The 19,882-nt window shown below is 40.6% G+C and overlaps 1 protein-coding gene across 1 annotated transcript in view; it reads left to right on the top strand.

Moving 5' to 3' along the window:
* GMDS (GDP-mannose 4,6-dehydratase) overlaps positions 1-19,882 on the top strand; it is a 429,715-nt gene that overhangs the window by 334,344 nt on the left and 75,489 nt on the right. The window contains exon 8 of the mRNA XM_052780355.1: positions 10,538-10,656. Coding sequence (XP_052636315.1) covers positions 10,538-10,656 — 119 coding nt within the window. The remainder of the gene's footprint in view (positions 1-10,537; positions 10,657-19,882) is intronic.

Raw genomic sequence — 19,882 nt, 5'->3', positions numbered from 1 at the left:
TCGCATTTTTCGTAACAGCTCTCCTGACTCTAATATAAGACAGGTTTTAATTTTGTTTTGGGTAAGTGGATGTGCTTACAGTCTCACACCCACAATTCCATGGCTTTAAATAGAATCGCTCCCAGGGTGCATAAAAGAACACATGCTGTTATGTGAAGGATTTATCCAGGATGCCAGGACTGTATTTATTGCTGGGAACAAACTGAATAAAATTTTCTATTCCATTTTGACACTAGCCCACAGAGAGCAGCCGTATCTACAGTTTTGATGCAGACCCTTCCCTTTCCCTGACTTAGGATTCAGTGTGACTAACCCCTGTTGCTGAAGTAGCAATTACTAATGACGGTGGGATCGGAATGACCAGAACAAGCCAAGGGAAGGTCAATGTGAAGTGCTTTCCAAATGTATTTTTGAGCATGCTCAAAAGAAATCTTCCTGTTGCCTTTTCACAGCTGCGTTGCACAGACCTCTAAAATACGTCCTTTGGTTTCTGGGATCATTTTACCATTGACTTTTTCTAGCTGAAATTCCCATGCCCCGATTTGAGATGGCATAGACCGTGAGGTGGTATCTGACCCTGAGTGTAGAGGAACTTGGTCAGAGCAACGGTAACGCTAACGCTGTGGCAGCAAATCTGTGAGATGGATTCCTCTGTCTTAGGGCTTGGGTTAAAACCGCCAGACTATTTGCATAAGCTGCTGTATCACATGGTAGCAGTTCTGGGTACTGTTGGCCTAAAATTGAACTTGTGACATGAGATAAAAATAAAAAAGAAAATAAATCCCTCTGTATTGCATTACCGTATCCCCGAGGCATTAAGGTTGTGCTCTTGTCTCTGTCTGTACTCAACCGAGAGCATTTAGCATCAAATTCAAAAGTGTTGTTACCTGAAGTGCTCTGGTAAAGGAAAATAAAAATTCCATGGAACTAGGAATGAGATTACTTTAGCATCTTGATACTTTTTCAGGTGACTTCGTGTTTTTTATGGTTAGTAAAACAGTGCTTGGTGTGCATTTTTCCTACTGCGTCATAAGTAACAATGACTTAATGGTGAAAATCTTTTTTACTTCCAAATCCAGTGGACTGAAAACTGGAATAAAATCAAAAGGTGACGTTTCTGTGATGTGTTAAAGGTAGCATGCTCTTTATTTACACAGATTATTCAGACAAGGATAAGTCTAATTTTATAAGAACCCAATGAATACTAAATGTTTTCCTCAAGATGAGTAAATTAATATTTCAAGTCAACTGTTTTAGATTACTATTCAGGAGTGTAACATTGTTTGGAAACTGGTAGCAGTCTGAGGAGAAAATGCCTTAGCGTTAAAAAGCATGAAGCAAGAATTCTGGAAATTTGGGAGGGGGGAATGGAAATTATAAAATAGAATTCAAGTTAATTTTATGTTATTAACTGACCCTATCTCCCTGTATTTCTTAAAAGAATAATAATAATGTTCATAAATTTTATTTCGGTGCTCTTGCTTTGTTACTTTTACTATCTTAAAGGCTTGCTCCTCTTCCTTCCCCATTATACCCTCAAACATGTATAAATGTTACAAAGTACGGATTTATTACCTCTGAGCCTATCTGCATGTGCTCTGGCAGTTCTCCGCTGCTCTTAGCACTTTTTTACAGTACTACTAGTGGTTTAACCTGAGTCAGGGCCTTTTTCTGGATAGGTACTAGGCAGATCCCCGCAGACCTACAAACCTTGAACGGAGAAGCTAGCAAGCTGAAGAGGCAATGTTCACAAATGGGAGGAAAGGAAAGGAAGATTTGGAGAGAGAAAGTAATTGTCTGAATCATGGTATAGATAACAGCATTTTTGACTGCGTGGAGATCAGTAGTACTTTGATCCAATGATCATGCTGCTCCTCTGACCCCCATCAAAAGGAGCATGTCAGCTTGCGCTGAGCTGTGAGTGTCTGAGCAATCCAGGAAAGAAATAGGAGGCAAACAGGTGTCAGAAGCGTGAACCAGGATGTTTTTATATGTCAGATGTTGCGCTGTAAACATTTTGTGATCAATATCTACATTGTGATCATTATTTTGGGGCTGATCATTTTGCTCTGGTAAACATGCCAGTACTTGACTTGAAAGCCTAGTCTGTTTTTTTGCGGTTAGATCGTGGCCCCAACCAGTCCTTCCTGGCATGGGTCCCTAAGACTCCTCTGCCCTCACCGCAACCTGGGTACAACCCTTTACTTTAGCAGTGAGTAATCCTGTCAAATGGGAGTCTGCTGCTTTGTGAAGAGGTATTTTGTCTTTCATTCATATAAAAATAGCAGGGAAAATTAATTCTGGAAGGGAGGGGGAAGTGGATCAAATATCTTTCAGAATTGTCTGCTAGGTGGAGCCTGGGAAACGTGTATTTATTCTATTGTCTTGTCTAGGTAATACAAACCTGAGTGGTTAGAACTCACATGTACTTTCTGTAATTCAAATTTTTCTCATTTTTTCTCTGTTTAGCTTTGAATTTCTTTCCCTTTTTTCTTAAACAGAATTTAAGGCACCCCTGTGTTAGCAATTGTGACAATATCCTCCAAAATTAAAACGAAAGAAACAGAGCATATATGCATCCTTTCTGTATCTTTTCATTTAAATTACTTTGTGTCACACATGTCACTTCCAATTTAACCATTTGAAGAATAAACAAACCATTGTGGACCTAAAAATCTGTTCAAATTTTTTTGGCAGGAAAAAAAGGATTATATTAATTTTCATTGTTGGTGAGGTTTCCCAACAAGCAGCTTTACTGTTTCTTTTTTGCCTCCAGCTAGCAACTAAAGATCAGTTATAAAACTGTATACGAATACTTCCATGTATTGAAAGAACAATATTTTGACACTCAGTGACACAAAAAGAAAAAAAAAAAAAGTAGTGGTAATCTAGTTTTTGATAACACAATGAGAACTTTGTGTTCAACTGAGGTGCATGTGAGAAACATCATGTTGCATTAACAGGGAAGGTTGACCTTTAAGGTTTATCTGGATTATAATTCTTGTGGTTTTTATTAATAAAACTGCCTACTAAAGTTTCACGAGTCCTCCCTGAGATCTGTAAAACAATTGGCCTATCTGCTTACAAGAGAAAAGTTAGACAGTGTTTCCTAGTATTTCCTACAGATGTGAGGGCTTTTGTTTCAAAAGACATTGATATTGTTTTCATTCAAGATGCTCCACAAAGATTATCAGGTATTTTATTATCTTAGTAACTTTATAATTGTTGGATTATTATCTTTAAGTATATCAACTAAACTCTTTTAACTTGAAAGAAAAAAAATCATGGATCTGAACACATTCAGCTCTAACCAAGTTCACATCTACAGCCAAACCGTAGGATGTGACTAAATCAGCAAGCATACTTCAAATTGCTTCTGTGGCAATTTATCAACTGTAACTTCAAATATCTGTGAGAAAGTTTATAAAATGAGTCACGAGATATTATCTCTGTAACTGTACCCTAGGAGACTTCTAATATGTATATTGGTAAAAGTGATTTTTGTTGTTTGTTTACTTTCTTAGGATTCTTAAGGTAAATTTGCCGTTATCAAATGATGTGTTTCCTCTCAGAGGAAAATGTTGTCATCTCGAATCTGTTCACATTTTATACATTTTCTGTCGGTGATGTAACTGTCTATGGTCTGTAAACGTTGCTCTTCTGAATGGAAGCAGCTGCCATGTCATAAGTACTCAATGTCTCCTCTGCGTGAATAGAAAGGACAACGCTAAAGGAAAAGCTTTGTACACAGACATCGGAGTCCTTATGTTCAGCATTACGCTGTTAAGGAACAAACATATCAAAATGTATTTAAACTGATGAGATCTGATAGATAATTAAATGGTGTTCAGAAAGGTTTTTCCGTGAATGGAGGTTCCTTGAGCAACAGATACTGCACCAACGCTGTGATTTTTGGTGATCTGAGAAAACAGGATGATGACTCTTCAGGGGAAAGGAAGAGGCATGTCTCCCGCCCTTCTTGGGCAGCACCTCTTTTGCTGTAGGTTTTAAGAGAGGGTTGAGCTTGTGAAAAGTGTCACTCTTGTTGCAATGGTAGACAGTGACCTCAATCATGAACTTCAGTTTGCCTTTCAAGTGCAAACTGTAACAGCATAGTAAGGTTCGTGCTTGTTGGATGTGCACCCTTACTTTTTAAGTAACTGAGCAAGAAGGGTTGTATTTCAGGAAAAAAAGCATAGGAGTACATTGGTTATGCATACTCCCATATTCCTGCTGTCACTGGCTTCTTGGGAGTATCAGCATGCCTGGCAGCACATCCCTGTGGTTTTCCTTGGCACGAGTCTCCCTGCCGTGCTTGCCTTGCCTTATAACATCATCAGAAACAAGTACTAAAGCAATAGTCATTACTTAGACTGAACTCACATTGTGGCAGGGAGCACGGGATCATGCCCAATGCTTTTGTGTTGGCTTTCAGGCAGAGGCAGCTTATATTTTACTCTGATCACAAGACCTTTTTGCTGCACTTGAGCTTCATTAGTGTTTTTCAGTAATGTGTGCTATGCCCCTATTGTGTGCAGAACATGTGTAAGGAGATTTTTTTTTTCCCCCTCTGTTGTGTATTATATGTACATATTGCTGTATTTTTATATAATCTCCTTATATAACACACTCTCATGCTTACCAGGTACACCCAGTACACACCTACACTTTTAACAGTCACAGAAGTCAATCAGATGTGGATGACTCGGCCAGTGCAGCACCTCTTCTGCCTTCCCTGCCCCTCCAAAAGTAAATAAATAGAAAAACTGGAAGTCAGTTTGGGTTCAGAGCTCTGAGTCGATGTCCCCAGTCTCACTTTTCTAAGGCACGATCATCAGTTGTGGTCATTTCTGTAGCAGCTTGAGAAACCACAGCCAGTCAGCTGGGTTGTGTCAGGAGGAGGTGGGTGATGGCATCTGGAACTGCTTCACATCCAGGCAGGCAGGAAGTGCGTGGGCATGACATCTCCCCACATCGCGCAGCGCAGAAGATGCGGAGCAGCTTCTTTCCATGCCAGGGCAATTGAGTTGGGACAATGCAGACAAAGAGGTGATACAATAGCCCTGTCTTTTGTGGCACAAAGGGAACAGTCCCTCATGATGCATGCAGGAACAACAGTCATGCCAGGCCTTTGTCCTCGCCATATGGGGAGAAGGTTCTCCTTTGCTGCCACATCCCTCATCATGCTTTGGCCCAAAATGCTCAATTCTCCTTCTCAGTGGTGACCCCAGCAGGATAGCTAGGTTTGGGATCACTAGAGAGTACCATGTCCAACCCACTGAATTCTTCTGCCCACTTCTAGACAATAGAGTATGGAATACTGTAAAGACAGAACTGCTATAAATGGTGATAATGTACTCTTGGGTCTCTCTGGGTGGTAATGTTTTCTGACTTAGAAATTGCTCCCTAATTGTTGACAGCCTTGAGGTAACCCATGCCCTCTGCAAGTGATAAGTAAGTAGAGCTAGACATTCACCAGTCTGCTGCTTTGTCTCTGAAATGCACGGACAATGCAACCTGCATCAGGCTGCAACTATCTGTTCCATCTCCTAAAGTAAACATTACTGATTTGGTTTGATTTTTTTGTGTGTGTGTGTGTGGCAAATACAAAGTCAGAAGTTCTCTGCTTAATACCTAGAAATATGTAGGAAAGATTTTTTTGACAGTATAGGGCTTGGGAAAAAATGCTGTGTAACATTGCAGGGCAATAGTAATTAGTACCAACAGGAACATTTTCCATTTATCACGTTGTATGTCTGTTCAGTCGTATCTGGTTTGGGTCTTGCATCGGATGAGACATAAGAAAAGGCTTTACTCATTCTCTTGAAAAATCATCTTTTATTTCTAGAACAAAAATTATCGGTTGTACTTTAAAGTCTCAGAAAGTTGGATTTGTATTTCTTTTTTCTCTTAATTAGGCAGATACCTGATTACGAGCCCATCTTAACAGTATACAGTGCTAGAGCAGACAGTGAAAGTATCATATATAGAGAGTTAAACATAACCTCAAGTACTGAGTCTTTGTTATCCATGGATGACAGCCCAGTTAATAAATGTTTTCTCACTGGGATGCTGGACTGGAAGTTAATGGTGAAACACATCTACAACATGCTCCAGATGCTTGAGACAAGCAGACACATCACAACCATAACGGCAGTGGCATGCACAGAATGTACCTATATGGGGGTTGTGTTAGGCCAGCTTGGGTTCTCCCCTTCACTAGCCCAGGTGTAAACACTACGTAAGCAAACAAATTTGGGCAGGGAGAAGACTGGTTCATGGTTTGGATATGTTGCTTGAAAACAGTGCTTACTTCTGGCAGGGGTTTATGCACAGAAAAGGGAAGAGGGGAAAGATGAAAGAGGAAAGATTTTGGCAGAGACTGTAGTTTAGGCATGCAGAACTGATATCCTAGTCCTCATAATCATAAAAGTGTGTCTGCTTGCTAGACTTGCTATGTATCTCTCTCTGGTTAGGTTTCTGTCTTTAAATGTAAATGACATAGTATTGCCTTTAGACTTTGTGAGTCACTAGACTAGAGCCAAAAAGAGTTCAAATATGAAAAATATGTTTTGTTACATTTGCCATTAAAGGAGCAGTCTTATTCTAAGAGAGCCAAAGCCTAAATTATTTCCATAGTAGTTTTCTCCTCCTTTTCAACATTTGCCCACATTTTGTTAACTGGATCAAGCAAAAAATTAGGGAGAGGGTGGCAGAACCGAACACAAGTCATTTCTTTACTTGCTGTCAGCCCATCCAAAAAAGCCTTTTCAAAGAAATAGAGGAAAATCCACGACTGTCCACTCCTGCACCAGAAAAATTCCTAAAATATATGACCTTGCGATGGTTAAAAGATAGCCAAGAGCCAAAGCTGGGCAATATTTTTATCTCAGTTCAGCCATGTCATGGGTCATGTGGTTCAGCATGTGAACAGGAAGGTGAGAATGGGTGAACTTTTGCCTCAGTTGTGCAGTCCATCAGAGAATAAATGGAGCAAATCACTCTGCAGCTGTATCGGGAGGTGAATGGCTGAATACCTCTCACACAGAGGCCTTTGTGTTCTGGACATGATCTAGCATTATGATGGGACGCACTAGGCTGAGGCTTTGTAGCAATTACTAACCCATTATCGCGCTAGAACATGAGATCATTTATCTTCTAATTCAGAGTGTCACCTGTTCTTCATTTGCCAGTCAATAACCATTAATTACTTTCAGTGGAAATTTAAACAAAGCTTTTCCCCTCTGTTAAAACCAGTAAGCCATTCAGTAATGACAAATAAACCTGGAGCTGTATCTCCCCCTTTCCTCTCATTCTCGGACCAGAGTCTGGTACAATATGAACTCTTAAAGGAAATGCCTAGAAATTGATAGGTCAAGGGCCTTTATTAGTCCGATGTGGGGGGAAGCACATTCCTGGCACTTGCTGTAGGGAAAGCATATAGCTACTGCTTGTACACAGATTTCTCAGTGGTTGTCACGGGCTGTACCTGTGGAAATAAAGATTTGAATGCTGAGCTTGTTCAAAGATTTTTCTATCTTCTGGCGTGCCTTTGCGTTTTTTTATGGACTGTTTATGCAGACCCATTCAAAGCAACAGTGTTTGGGCACTTTCCTCAAAGCAAAACAGAACTATCACTTATTTCATAATTTTTAGCACGTTCATTTTTTTCATACCTGATTTGATTGAGGTAATTGTAAATGCTAACAATTGTGAATGCCAGAAAAAATAAAAGAACCAGCAGTGATAGATTCTCAAGTAATCATTAATCTAAACATTCTTTCCTGGTAGGAGTTGAGGTAAAAATTGCTTTTAGCAAGTCTATCTGCATTGTTGGATCATTGCAAAGTTGATCCTGTAGAAATTTACTGCAGTTTAAGTTGTATTTCTAAGAAGGTGATTGCTTGCTCTTTGAAACAGTAGACAAGAGTTGATACATCCAAATGTATAAAACTTGGTGGGACCAATTGTCGAAGGCTGGGTTTTTGTTAAGTATTTTGTAGCTGTCTCCTTCAATGTAGTGCATGTTTTAGAGTAAAGAGAAACTTCTAACGCTATTTTATATTAATACACAAATTAATGTGTAAATATTTTAAACACTCACTGGATTGTTGAATGTCTCAGCATAAGCACCCACACTAAAATTGTGTCCAATGAATTACAAAACTGAGGTGTTTAGAAGTGGAGGGATAGCAAAAAATTATTGTAAGTCTGATCCTGCTTCTACTTATACATATTAATACTACTTTACAAAAGTGCATAGTAAGTAGCAGGTCCTTATACTAATATTGCATATTCGGTCAACCTACATGGCATTTGGGGTTGGGGGGTGATTTTTACCAATAAATGAGGGTTGGTTTTTACCTGCCTGTCGGATGTATCTGACACTACACTGCTGTGTAAGTTTCAAACAAAGAAAGGCAAGACCTTGAATTCATTATGTACAGCAAACATCCACCAAAGTCAAGAGGAGAACCACTATAAATTCTGACTCTGACTGACTATCTAATCTTGGAAATCCTTATTCACTCAAATAGTGCCTTCTCATATGAGGAAGCTTCTTGTTTTCAGCTGGGCTGCTTAATGAAAGCTGAAGGTCTGTGAAATCAGGGACGATGCTAGAAGAACCAGAACTATCAGTTACTTATTTTAGATATTCCTTTTATTTTTCTGTGAAGCTGCTACTACTGTGAATCCTGCAAGCTTGTCCAGTCATGAAGAAACAGGAATTGGTGATTTATGGCGACCTCTCAAATCTACAGGGAAACCCCGATGTTCCAAGAAAGCTCATATGAGATACAAGTTAAGACATCTCCTCCCCACAAGAGGAGTTTCATCAGCCAGTCGGGTATTTCTGCGTCATTGGCTAGGATGTTCAACCCTGGAAAGGAAAAATAAAGTTGCTGCCATTGTCCTGCCCAGCAGGTCATATCCCTAAAGCACAATTAATGTCAAGGACTTACACAGCAGTTGCCCAAAACCCAGCCTTCCACACACGTTCAAGAACCAAAAAGGTTCAAAAGGAACATGTTAATAAAATCTTGTCAAAACTTTGGAAGATGCATAAAATAATAACTGGGAAGAAAAATTACTTGCAAATAGAACCATTTAAGTGGAATGTATCGCCTTGCTATGCTGGACACTGATTTATTAAGAATAGAGGGGGGAAAATTGAATATTTTAGGTGGTATTTACCAAGAGAAACTGAGCTGTCCCAAAGCTTTTATTAATCTGATTTGCAGAGTATCCACTACCATCAAGGGACCTACTAAAGTTGTTTTCTTTAAAGCTGATGTGAAGAGGTCAATGCAAATAGCATTGTGGATTACACTGTGAGAAGATGACAGTCCTCTTTACCATATGGAGAGAAAGTTGAATTATTTTGTTTTCCTTTTCTGGTTATTTATTAAAGGAGGATCATGCCATACAGGTATTCCCTTTTCCTCTCCAAAGGAAATGAAGTGTTTACATCATTTTGATTGATCTAAAGTAATAATTATTCTGTCCGCCTACAGCTCCTAGGCAGTCAAATAGTATAGTCACTAGAGTGGTGGCTTGCATATCAGAAAACTGAAATGTACCTGCCGTGATACCTCAGAGAAGTCACACGTGTCTTTGCGTGCTTCTTTTTCCATCTGCTTTCCTGCTTTCAAGCTGACTTAGCTGGCCAGCCCTCTGAGAAAGTGCTCATCCATTATTACTTGTTTGTGGGAGGGCACTCTGTGAAAGACATTGCTGTGGGAAGTAAACCTGCTCCTCTGAAATGCAAATATGTTGACAATCCCATGAAGTTTTGCTTCAAAACCTATTGCGATTTTTGCTGCTGCACAAACGGTTCTCTGAAAGAGATGTTAATGGTAGTCTCGCTTTTCTACCAGTGTTTTCTGTGTTCCTGTGTCAAAAGAAAATGTTTCTGCTACGGTGCTTTAGTATGTAACATTCAGCACATATTCAGCAGGAAAAACAGATTAATTTATTCAAATACACTGTTGACTATTCTTATTTACATTTTTAATTACTTGCTCTTAACTAAAATCTCAACTCAGCCAAAACAAACGTGACAGAAGAAAGAGCCAAAAGGACCCATGTTTTCATGATTCAATGTGCTTGACATCGTTCTATAACAGACAGGCAACAACACTCTGGACTGAAACGTTACAAAATTTTGTTCTTTCCCCTATATCTATGTCAATTAATGCAGTGCTTTAAACAAGTGAATCCATGCTCTTGAGCACTAAACCAAGTCTGTGTTCAAAAGTAAACATATTAAAGTCTCCCCTGCAGAAACCCCTGCTGTGAAACAAATTGAAAATCAAATACAGCATTGTTTGCTGTAATAAGAAATAATTGAACTCTTTTCAGAGTTGCACTGAACTGGTTAATAGCCACCATGTTAGGAAAGTGCTAATTTCCCCAGTTTGGGGTATGTGTGTGTATGTGTAGTTATTTCCAAACCAAAAATGCATTAATATAATATCATGTTCCAAAGAGGCCACTTACATGTGCACTGAATCTGACTTTGTTTGTCTTTCTGCAGGCCATGTGGCTGATGTTGCAAACGGATGAGCCCGAGGACTTTGTCATAGCCACTGGGGAGGTCCATAGTGTCCGTGAATTTGTGGAGAAGTCATTTAAGCACATCGGGAAAACCATTGTGTAAGTGTGAATATGAGATAGCAGCCACGGGTTGAACATTTCTAGCCTGTTGCATTTGCTGTGTTAGAGTATTTTTTCTCTACATTCTTCTTTTTTTCCCCTCACTTTCTAATTTTGTAACATGTGAGACCTTTGGGGCATGAATGACTGCCACAGCGGATGTCTCTAGTGTTGCCCTCTAGACCATAAGAAAAAAATGTAGGTGGGTACATCTTAATTTTTTATTCCAAGTCTTCATTCTCTATTCTCCCATTCACTCCCCTCCTTGGGGAACAGAAGCCCCTCCAAAGATGTTACTACCAGGGTACTGTTCATCACCTTGCTGCAAAAGGGACTTTTCTGCCCGATTCTCTATTTTGTGCCCCCAGATCCCCATAGTCCTGCTCCCATCCTCTGCAATCTCAAGAGGTGACACCTGCCAACCCTGTTCTTTCCACGTGACAGCCCATCAGCCACACCACACGGATTATGTAGCAACCCACTCTATGTTCCTATTAGCTCTTCTCCTACTAAGCCATAAAAATGTTGAGCAGTGGGTGCAGAATGTTTACAATGCATATTCCACATAGTTTGATTGAAAATACAAAATTCCTTCTCAAGGCCATATAATAAAACCAGGATGGCTTGGTGAGCGCTTTCTGCAATTTATATTTTTATTGTTTATTATTTTTTCAATTTCCCTCCTTCTGTATCTTCTCTGGGCCCCATGCATCAACATACCAATCTCAGCTGGAAAAGGGAGAGGAAAGCCACAGGCTCTTCCATGACGCTAGCGCCAGGGCTGTTCCTCAGGCCATCAAAGTCACTTGTGCAGCTGGTGAACTTTTGACAGGGCCAATAAGTTTTACTTGGGAACAAAAACTTGACAAATTCAATAAATATGCAGAAGTGCACAGATATATACAATATTATTTGAACAGCCAGTGGGTGGCTGGGGAGGTAATAACATTTTCTTCTCAATGAGTTTTTAGTCTGGTTTCAATTTTTGGCATCAACTTCCAGAAAAAATTCTGATGGGGGAGAGAGAGACTGTATAAATAGAATTTCTAGCCCAAAAGTTCAGTTTTGGGAATAATATTCTCTCCATATTTTTAACATCTCTTCATAGCAAGATGTCCCTGACTGATCACACATTGTCCTACATGCCTTAACAGTAGTGAGGTTTGACAGGGTAAAGGGGAGGTAGTAGGAGCTCTAGTAATTGCTTTGTCTTTCTTATTTTTGCTCCTTTTTCTATACTTTTGCTTCTTGTGTTTATAAGCTAATTCTCCCTAGTAAGCATTGATACGAATATGCTGTGGATTCAGTTGATCCATATAAGTAAGAATTCTTGTGATTTTGTCCGTCTAGTGCTGTTTGCAAAAGCAAGAATGAATGTTTGCTGAACAATATTTTTTTTGATTACCTAAAATTAGAAACCGAAACATATAGGTCAGTACTTAGCTGAATGTCTTTATTTATAGATGTTCTCAACATCACAGTTTCTTTTGATGTCAATAATTTTATCCATTAGTTTAAAATTAAACTCCCTGCTTTGGTGTTGGCCTAAGAAGTCTCAGCATGTCCCAAGACTGACAAATCAGCATGTGTTTTTCAGAAAGCAAATTAAACCCTCAAGAAAACCTAAAGAAAAGAACAACAATTACACAAATAAAAGTGAAAGTACTTTTATGAATAGCTTCTGTTATAGAGAGGATATTAAATGCTTACTTTAGATTTAGTTGGTCCTAACACACAAAATTTTGTGTTGCATTTTTTAATTTTTTTGCTCACATATAGCTCCATATGGTGGACTGCATATCACTTCTGTTGGTGATTACTGCCGTCTGTGTTTGGATTGAATCAATCAGTCACAAGTTTCTCTCTCAGGGAAACTTTACAGTATGACTCCAAGTGATGAGCTAGGGCAGGTGTTTTGTGTGTACAAAGGCATAGTTACTTTTTTTTTTTTACTAATCAATAAAAGTAATTTTCAAAAATTGTACAATAATCCACGTGACATCTAGTGACATGGATTTTTAGGAACCTAAATCGCTTTAGAAACAGGGCTTGGGCTGCTAATCCCCATGGCTCTTCTGAAATTTTTCTTCACTGTGAATAAGTTATTAATTTCTTAAGCCATTTACAGGTGATATATAAAAAGCTATATATATGGAGACTGAGGTGACATTTTAGGTGCTAATGATAATTTTGTTGTTGATCATTTTGACAGTGCTGTAATTCTGATCATTTTGAATACAGTCTAGCCAAATAAACCAGCCGTTCGTTCCCCCTGCTCCCAAGGTGGGAGTAGTGTCACAACAGACACACTACTCATTCCGTAGCCATCGTTCATCTTTCAAGTTGCATTAGGTGTAAAATATTTCTCGGGATTTGGAAAGTTTTGTTAGGAACCTCCATAATTTTTCTAGGTGTCAGCCCAGCCCGTGCTTTTGCAGCACACACACTCTCTCCTTACCCTCACTGGCTTCTTGGCCGGCCGGCTGCTAACCTCTCACATTCTTTGAAACCCCCAAGGGCTTTCTACTCCCACCTCCTCCAGCTTGAATATATCTTCTTCAGGGAGTAACCTGGCAGCAAAATCCTCCCTTTTAGCATTGTAGGACCCCACTGGTGAGTTCCATTGATCTGTTTCTTTACAATTTATGAGGCACCTAAGAACCAGCGCACCAGAGTGCAATTGCTAAATGAGTTCCTGCGAGGACGGCTGCTTTCTTCCTATCTCCCTTCCTCAAAGTTTGGTTGAGTTGTTTGGTTGTTTGGGGGTTTTTTTTGCAGGGTTGCAGGTATTATGAAATTTCGCAATCTCAAAAACTTATCTGGGAAATTTCCAGCAGCCCTTTCCACTGCTGTAAGTGATGGCCCAGCTTCCCAGTATTGCTGTACAATGTGCCTTTCAAAATGGATAGAATGATGGAGTAAATGGCCAGGAGGAATGTCATGGCAAGCAGCAGCTGGCAGAGCTCATAGCACATCTGAGAACACAGGGCATGCGTGCAGGGGCTCTTAACCATCCCTACTTTGTGCTTTGGCAGGGAAAGTTGTAAATGTAAAAAAGTCTTAGCTGTCATATCTTGATACTGCAGTAGAGAACAGGAAGAAAAGCAGTCCTGGCTGCCCCATCAACCAACTAAATTTTTCTTTTTTATTTTTTTAGGTTTTTGTCTTCCTAACAATTCACATTAACTTATACAGCTGAAAATCCCGGACAGGCTAAAAAGTCTTTCCAAGAAGATAACATAATACCCTGTCATAGACAGTCATTAGCATGTATCAGGACTATGTTTTCTAGCCAAAATAAGAGAGAGAGAAACTTTACTACATTTTTGTAACTAATGAAATGTACGGCTGCAATAAGACTGATTCTCTCTCTGAAATTGCCTGTAAAGTGTACACAGAGGTTTATCTACCTTGTGTGGGTTTTTTTCTTCTAACGTTTCTTGTTTAAGGGAGAAATTTCAAATTTTATTTATATAGTCCTCTGAATCATTCAAATTCAGTCCTTTGTACTAACAGGAAAGCCTCAGAGCTACAAATATTTTCCCCCTGTAAGGATTACTCTTTTTTTTCTTTTACTTTCCCTTCTACTTATTACTAATTAAGCAGTACTTGGGGGAAACACTTCCCGCCTATAATTTGAACTACAGCAGGGTAAACGAAACAGGCAAACACTTGTCTTGACTAATTTTCTGTCATTAATCTTATTAAATTAGAACAGGATTGCAAAGATAGCCTGAAACCACTACAGCACTCAGAGTTCTTTGCAGAGTGCTACAAAAACTGCTGTCTGGAAATGTGGAAAGAAAAAAAGAAAAAAAAAAGAAAAAGAAAAAACTGTTCAAGCAGTGGAAAGATTTATTGTGGTTTTTATTAATATAAAAATACATGCACATTTGTTACAGAAATATTCATTGCTCCTAGGATCAGAATTAATTCAGTAAAAATGAGTATTTTACTCTAGTCATTTGGCTCTACGTACAAATTCTATCTTAACTAACATGCCAGTTGGTTTTATAAAAGATCAGCCAAAAAAGGGGAAGTTTGCAGATAAGCTGTAAGGTCTAATGAGGTGAACTACTAGCAGAAGTGGAGCAGTGGCCTCTTCAGTGACAGTGAAGGTTGAACTGAGATTGAACTGAGGGAGGAGGGTTTTTCTGGTTTTTCTTTTTTTTTTTCTTTTTTACCTTAAAATGGAAGCTTGTGTTACAGAAACACATGAGATTTGAAAGATTGCTGTAAGAATGGAAAGCCAACAATACGTTAGTAATGGTGCTGTGGGGATGTGGAAGAGGAACCATCAAAACAGCTGCTGTTTCCAGGTCTGGCTTTTGCCCACCAAAAATTGCTGGCTGGCCAGTGCTATGTGTTGTATTTAACAGCTCAGGAAAATGAGAAGTTTTCAGATGAGGAGGAAGGGAACAGAATCTCATACGGAAATTGGAGGCATTTTGAGAGTGATCGTTGAAAGGAACCCAGTCAGGTCAGTGAAGAACACTGGCCTGGGTGAACTCACATGAGCAAGGGTCATCGCTTAGGACTGCACCACTTTTTATCACCATTCTCACTGTAGAGTATATGTTTCAGGAGGTATTTAACCCACCTCAGCTGGACAATTAACTCTTCCCGCTGAGCAGGCTTTTGTTACTTACTTTATTGATACAAGGTTTTATCGGTAGGCAGACCTAATAACTGTTTCAGAATTCAAATTAAGGTTTGAAGACTATAGCAATTTAATTATCTGATTTCATACATCATAAGAGGTATGAGAGTTTCTCCTATAGGAAGACTGGGTGAGAATTAAATCACAGAATCATAGAATCATTTCGGTTGGAAAAGATCTTCAAGATCATCGAGTCCAGCTATCAACCATGCCCACTAAACCATGTCCTGAAGTGCCTTGTCTACACGCTCTTTGAATACCTGCAGGGATGGTGACTCAACCACTTCCCTGGGCAGCCTGTTCCAATGCCTGACAACCCTTTCAGTAAAGAAATTTTTCCTAATATCCAACCTAAACCTCCCCTGCCACAACCTGAGGCCATATCCTCTTGTCCTATCTCCAGCCACCTGACAGAAGAGACCAGCACCCACCTCACTACAACCTCCTCTCAGGTGGTTGTACAGAGCGATAAGGTCTCCCCTCAGCCTCCTTTTCTCCAGGCCAAACAGCCCCAGCTCCCTCAGCCGCTCCTCACAAGACTTGTGCTCCAGGCCCCTCACCAGCTTCGTTGCCCTTCTCTGGACACGCTCCAGCACCTCCATGTCTTTCCTGCAGTGAGGGGCCCAAAACTGAACACAGGACTCGAGGTGTGGCCTCACCACGGCCGAGTACAGGGGGACGATCACCTCCCTGCTCCTGCTGGCCACACTATTTCTGATACAGGCCAGGATGCCGTTGGCCTTCTTGGCCACCCGGGCACACTGCCGGCTCATATTCAGCCGGCTGTCAACCAGCACCCCCAGGTCTTTCTCTGCCGGGCAGCTTTCCAGCCACTCTTCCCCAGGCCTGTAGCGCTGCATGGGGTTGCCGTGACCCAAGTGCAGGACCTGGCACTTGGCCTTCTTGAACCTCATACAGTTGGCCTCAGCCCATCGATCCAGCCTGTCCAGATCCCTCTGTAGAGCCTTCCTACCCTCCAGCAGATCAACCCTCCCTCCCAACTTGGTGTCGTCCACAAACTTGCTGAGGGTGCACTTGATCCCCTCATCCAGATCATTAATAAAGATACTAAAGGGAACTGGCCCCAATACTGAGCCCTGGGGAACACCACTGGTGACGCACCATCAACTGGATTTAACTCCATTCACCACAACCCTCTGGGCTCATCCAGCCAGCCAGTTTTTTACCCAGCGAAGAGTACGCTTTTCTAAGCCATAAGATGCCAGCTTCTCAAGGAGTATGCCATGAGAAACAGTGTCAAAGACCTTGCTGAAGTCCAGGTAGACAACAACCACAGCCTTCCCCTCATCCACTAGGTGGGTCACCTGGTCACAGAAGGAGATCAGGTTGATCAAGCAGGACCTGCCTTTCATGAACCCATGCTGGCTAGGCCTGAATCCCCTGGTTGTCTTGCACATGCCATGTGAGCGCACTCAAGATGAGCCGTTCCATAATCTTCCCCGGTACTGAGGTCAAGCTGACAGGCCTGTAGTTCCCTGGATCCTCCCTCCAACCCTTCTTGTAAACGGGTGTCACATTGGCAAGCCTCCAGTCAGTCGTCTGGGACCTCCCCCACTGACCAGGACTGCTGATAAATGATGGAAAGTGGCTTGGCAAGCACCTCCGCCAGCTCCCTCAGTACTCTTGGATGGATCCCATCTGGTCCCATAGACTTGTGAGTGTCCAGATGGTGTAGTAGGTCACTAACTATTTCATCCTGGATTATGGGGGGTATGTTCTGCTCTTTGTCCTTGCCTTCCAGCTCAGGGGGCAGAGTACCCTGAGGATAACTGGTCTCGCTATTAAAGACTGAGGGAAAGGTGGCATTAAGTACCTCAGCCTTTTCCTCATCTCTGGTGGCAATGTTCCCTTCTGTATCCATTAAAGGATAGATATTCTCCTTGGCTCTCTTTTTATTGTTAACATATTTGTAAAAACATTTTTTGTTGTCTCTTACAATAGTGGCCAGATTTAGTTCTAGCTGAGCTTTTGCCTTTCTAATTTCCTCTCTGCATGACCTAACAAGATCCCTGTACTCCTCCTGAGTTGCCTGCCCTTTCTTCCAGAGATGATAAACTCTCCTTTACTTTTTTGAGTCCTAGCAAAAGATCCCTGTTCAGCCAGGCTGGTTGTCTTCCTCAGCGGTTCGTCTTGCGGCGCGTGGGAATAGCCTGGTCCTGAGCCATTCAGATTTCCTTCTTAAAGAGTGTCCATCCTTCCTGGACCCCTTTGCCCTTCAGGATTGTCTCCCAAGGGCCTCTCTCAACCAGTGTCCTGAAAAGGCCAAAGTTTGCCCTCTGGAAGTCCATAGTGGTGGTTTTGCTGACCACCTTCCTTGCCTCACCCAAAATTGAGAATTTATCATTTCATGGTCACTAAGCCCGAGACAGCCTCTGACCATCATACCTCCCACCAGTCCTTCCCTGTCAGTAAACAGTAGGTCTAGCAAGGCTCCTCCCCAGTAGGCTCACCTACCAGCTGTGTCAGGAATTTATCTTCCACACACTCCAGGAACCTCCTAGACTTCTTACTCTCTGAATGTGGTGTTTCATGGGAAATTCCACTTTCCCGTCCCCGAAATGAAAATAATTCTCACAAATGCAATTTGAAAAAATATCTGATTTCAGGTCAGCTGGACTGCTTTGTTTCTTTTCTAACCTCATTTTAAAGAAAGAATAACTTTAAAAGAATTTTTAAAGCCATTCTGAAAGAAAAAAAATCCATTCTGAAAATGTCAAACCTTCTTTTTTAGATATTATTAATATAATTTTGTTTCAGGTTGACAGTAATGGAACTTACTTGAAACAAAAACTTTTCTTTCCAGAATGTTTTGATTTTCACAGAAGTATTAATATTCTTTGAGAAAACATTTTCTTCTCAGTACCAACTTTCACAATTTGGAATAAAGGCATAAGAGCTTCAAAAGACTTGCAATGATCTGAAAAAAAAAAAGAAACCAAAACATAGGGAGCCTAGCACGTATTCTTTTTTAAAGTCTTGTAATGTGGGGAGTCACAAATTAGATTTTTGAAACTTGAGCTTGACAATGCTGGGAATATAATACCAACAAGAACATTGTTTTAACTGTGTTCCTTTAGTGAACAAACACTGAAGACCAGATTCATCAGAGCATTTGAAAAATATTTTAAGTAGATCCCTCTATGGCAGCATACTTGTTCTTTAGATTTAAGCACAAGATCGTGGTTAAGCAATACCTATATCCTTGATTGCTTTGACGCATCAGAGCTGCTGGCAATGTTGGTGGTTGAGTTGGTGGCAAAGGAACATATGAAGAGTCATATTTAAATTTTCCCTACAAAAGATTACTTGCAAAAGACATTAATGGTCTGTTATATGGTGTCAGTTTTGCTGTTTATAAAGTGCCAGGACAGAATGAAGTGCTTTGGCTTAATTGTGTGTGTAGCAGCAATCAGCCACAAATCCAAGAAGTCTACACAGATGGTATCTCGTATTAGCTGTAGAGGAAGAGCAAAATTTTCCCAAAATCTTATTTTTAATTAATTTGTTGTTTATTTTCAAATGTGAAAGTATTTTCTATTGGCATATATTTGATTTAAAAGGTGTATGTGATAGTTTTATTTTCCACAAAGAGGCTGAGCAGCTGTAGCTACTAGTGGTTTTGAATATTTTTTGTAATGCTATCAGTTCTGTTTCTATGTAAAGATCAAGCAAGGAAATGAAATGCATATACTTGTTTATCTGTACTTTTGTGAAAGGGTTCACTTTTAGTTGATTTCTTCACCACCTCAAAAATATATGTACTTTGCCTTGTTTGCTTCTCAGTTACAGCCATTTGGACCATTTGGTCCATTGCAGTGCTATTCCCACCCCCCCACCCCTCCCTCAGTTATCCTGGCTCCCCTGTATCCTTCCCTGCCCACCTCACACCCCACCAGGTGGATACCCCAGCTCTTCATCCTCAGAAAATCCTCTGTACCTGTGGATGTTTTTATAGCTTGAAGCTTGTTGTCTTACTGAGTAGTTATAGGAAATGAAAAATAATTGGAATCTCTAGAGTTGAAGAGGAAAAGGAGCATTCATCACTGCTGATAATTATTATAACAGTAGTGATCTGCAGATATGGAATTAGCCTTAAATTAAATGCGGTCCATTCCTCTGTAAATCCAGACTGTAAAAGCTCTTGAAGTGAAGAACCTTTTAAACAAGTGAACTTGCACATGCATTTGAAATGTGATTAACTTAGTTTTATGGAAATTTCTGAGGTCAGTGATAGTAGTGGTATCCACCAGAGCTGACAATGACTGTCGTCCTAAGCAATCCCAAAGCACCCATCTCCAACGGTAAGGCACTCGGTGTTGTAGCATAGATGCAGAGGGCATCAAACCCGCTTTGTCAGTAGCAGACGCATGGTCTCGTGCACCCTTCTCCAGGCGCAGAGCGTTCTCGTGTATGGCTGATGCTGTCAGCTGTGACAGCAAACCCATCCTTCGCTTCAGTGAGAGGGAGAAGCTCCCCAGTGTGGGCAAGCAATGGTCTTGCTGTAGAGGCTCGTTGCCTGCAGGCTCTAGGACCAGCGTTTTGTGA

This window comes from Harpia harpyja, chromosome 1 (assembly GCF_026419915.1).
Source record: "Harpia harpyja isolate bHarHar1 chromosome 1, bHarHar1 primary haplotype, whole genome shotgun sequence".
NCBI classification, from domain to species: Eukaryota; Metazoa; Chordata; class Aves; order Accipitriformes; family Accipitridae; genus Harpia; species Harpia harpyja.
This window is presented reverse-complemented; position numbering and strand designations above follow the sequence as displayed.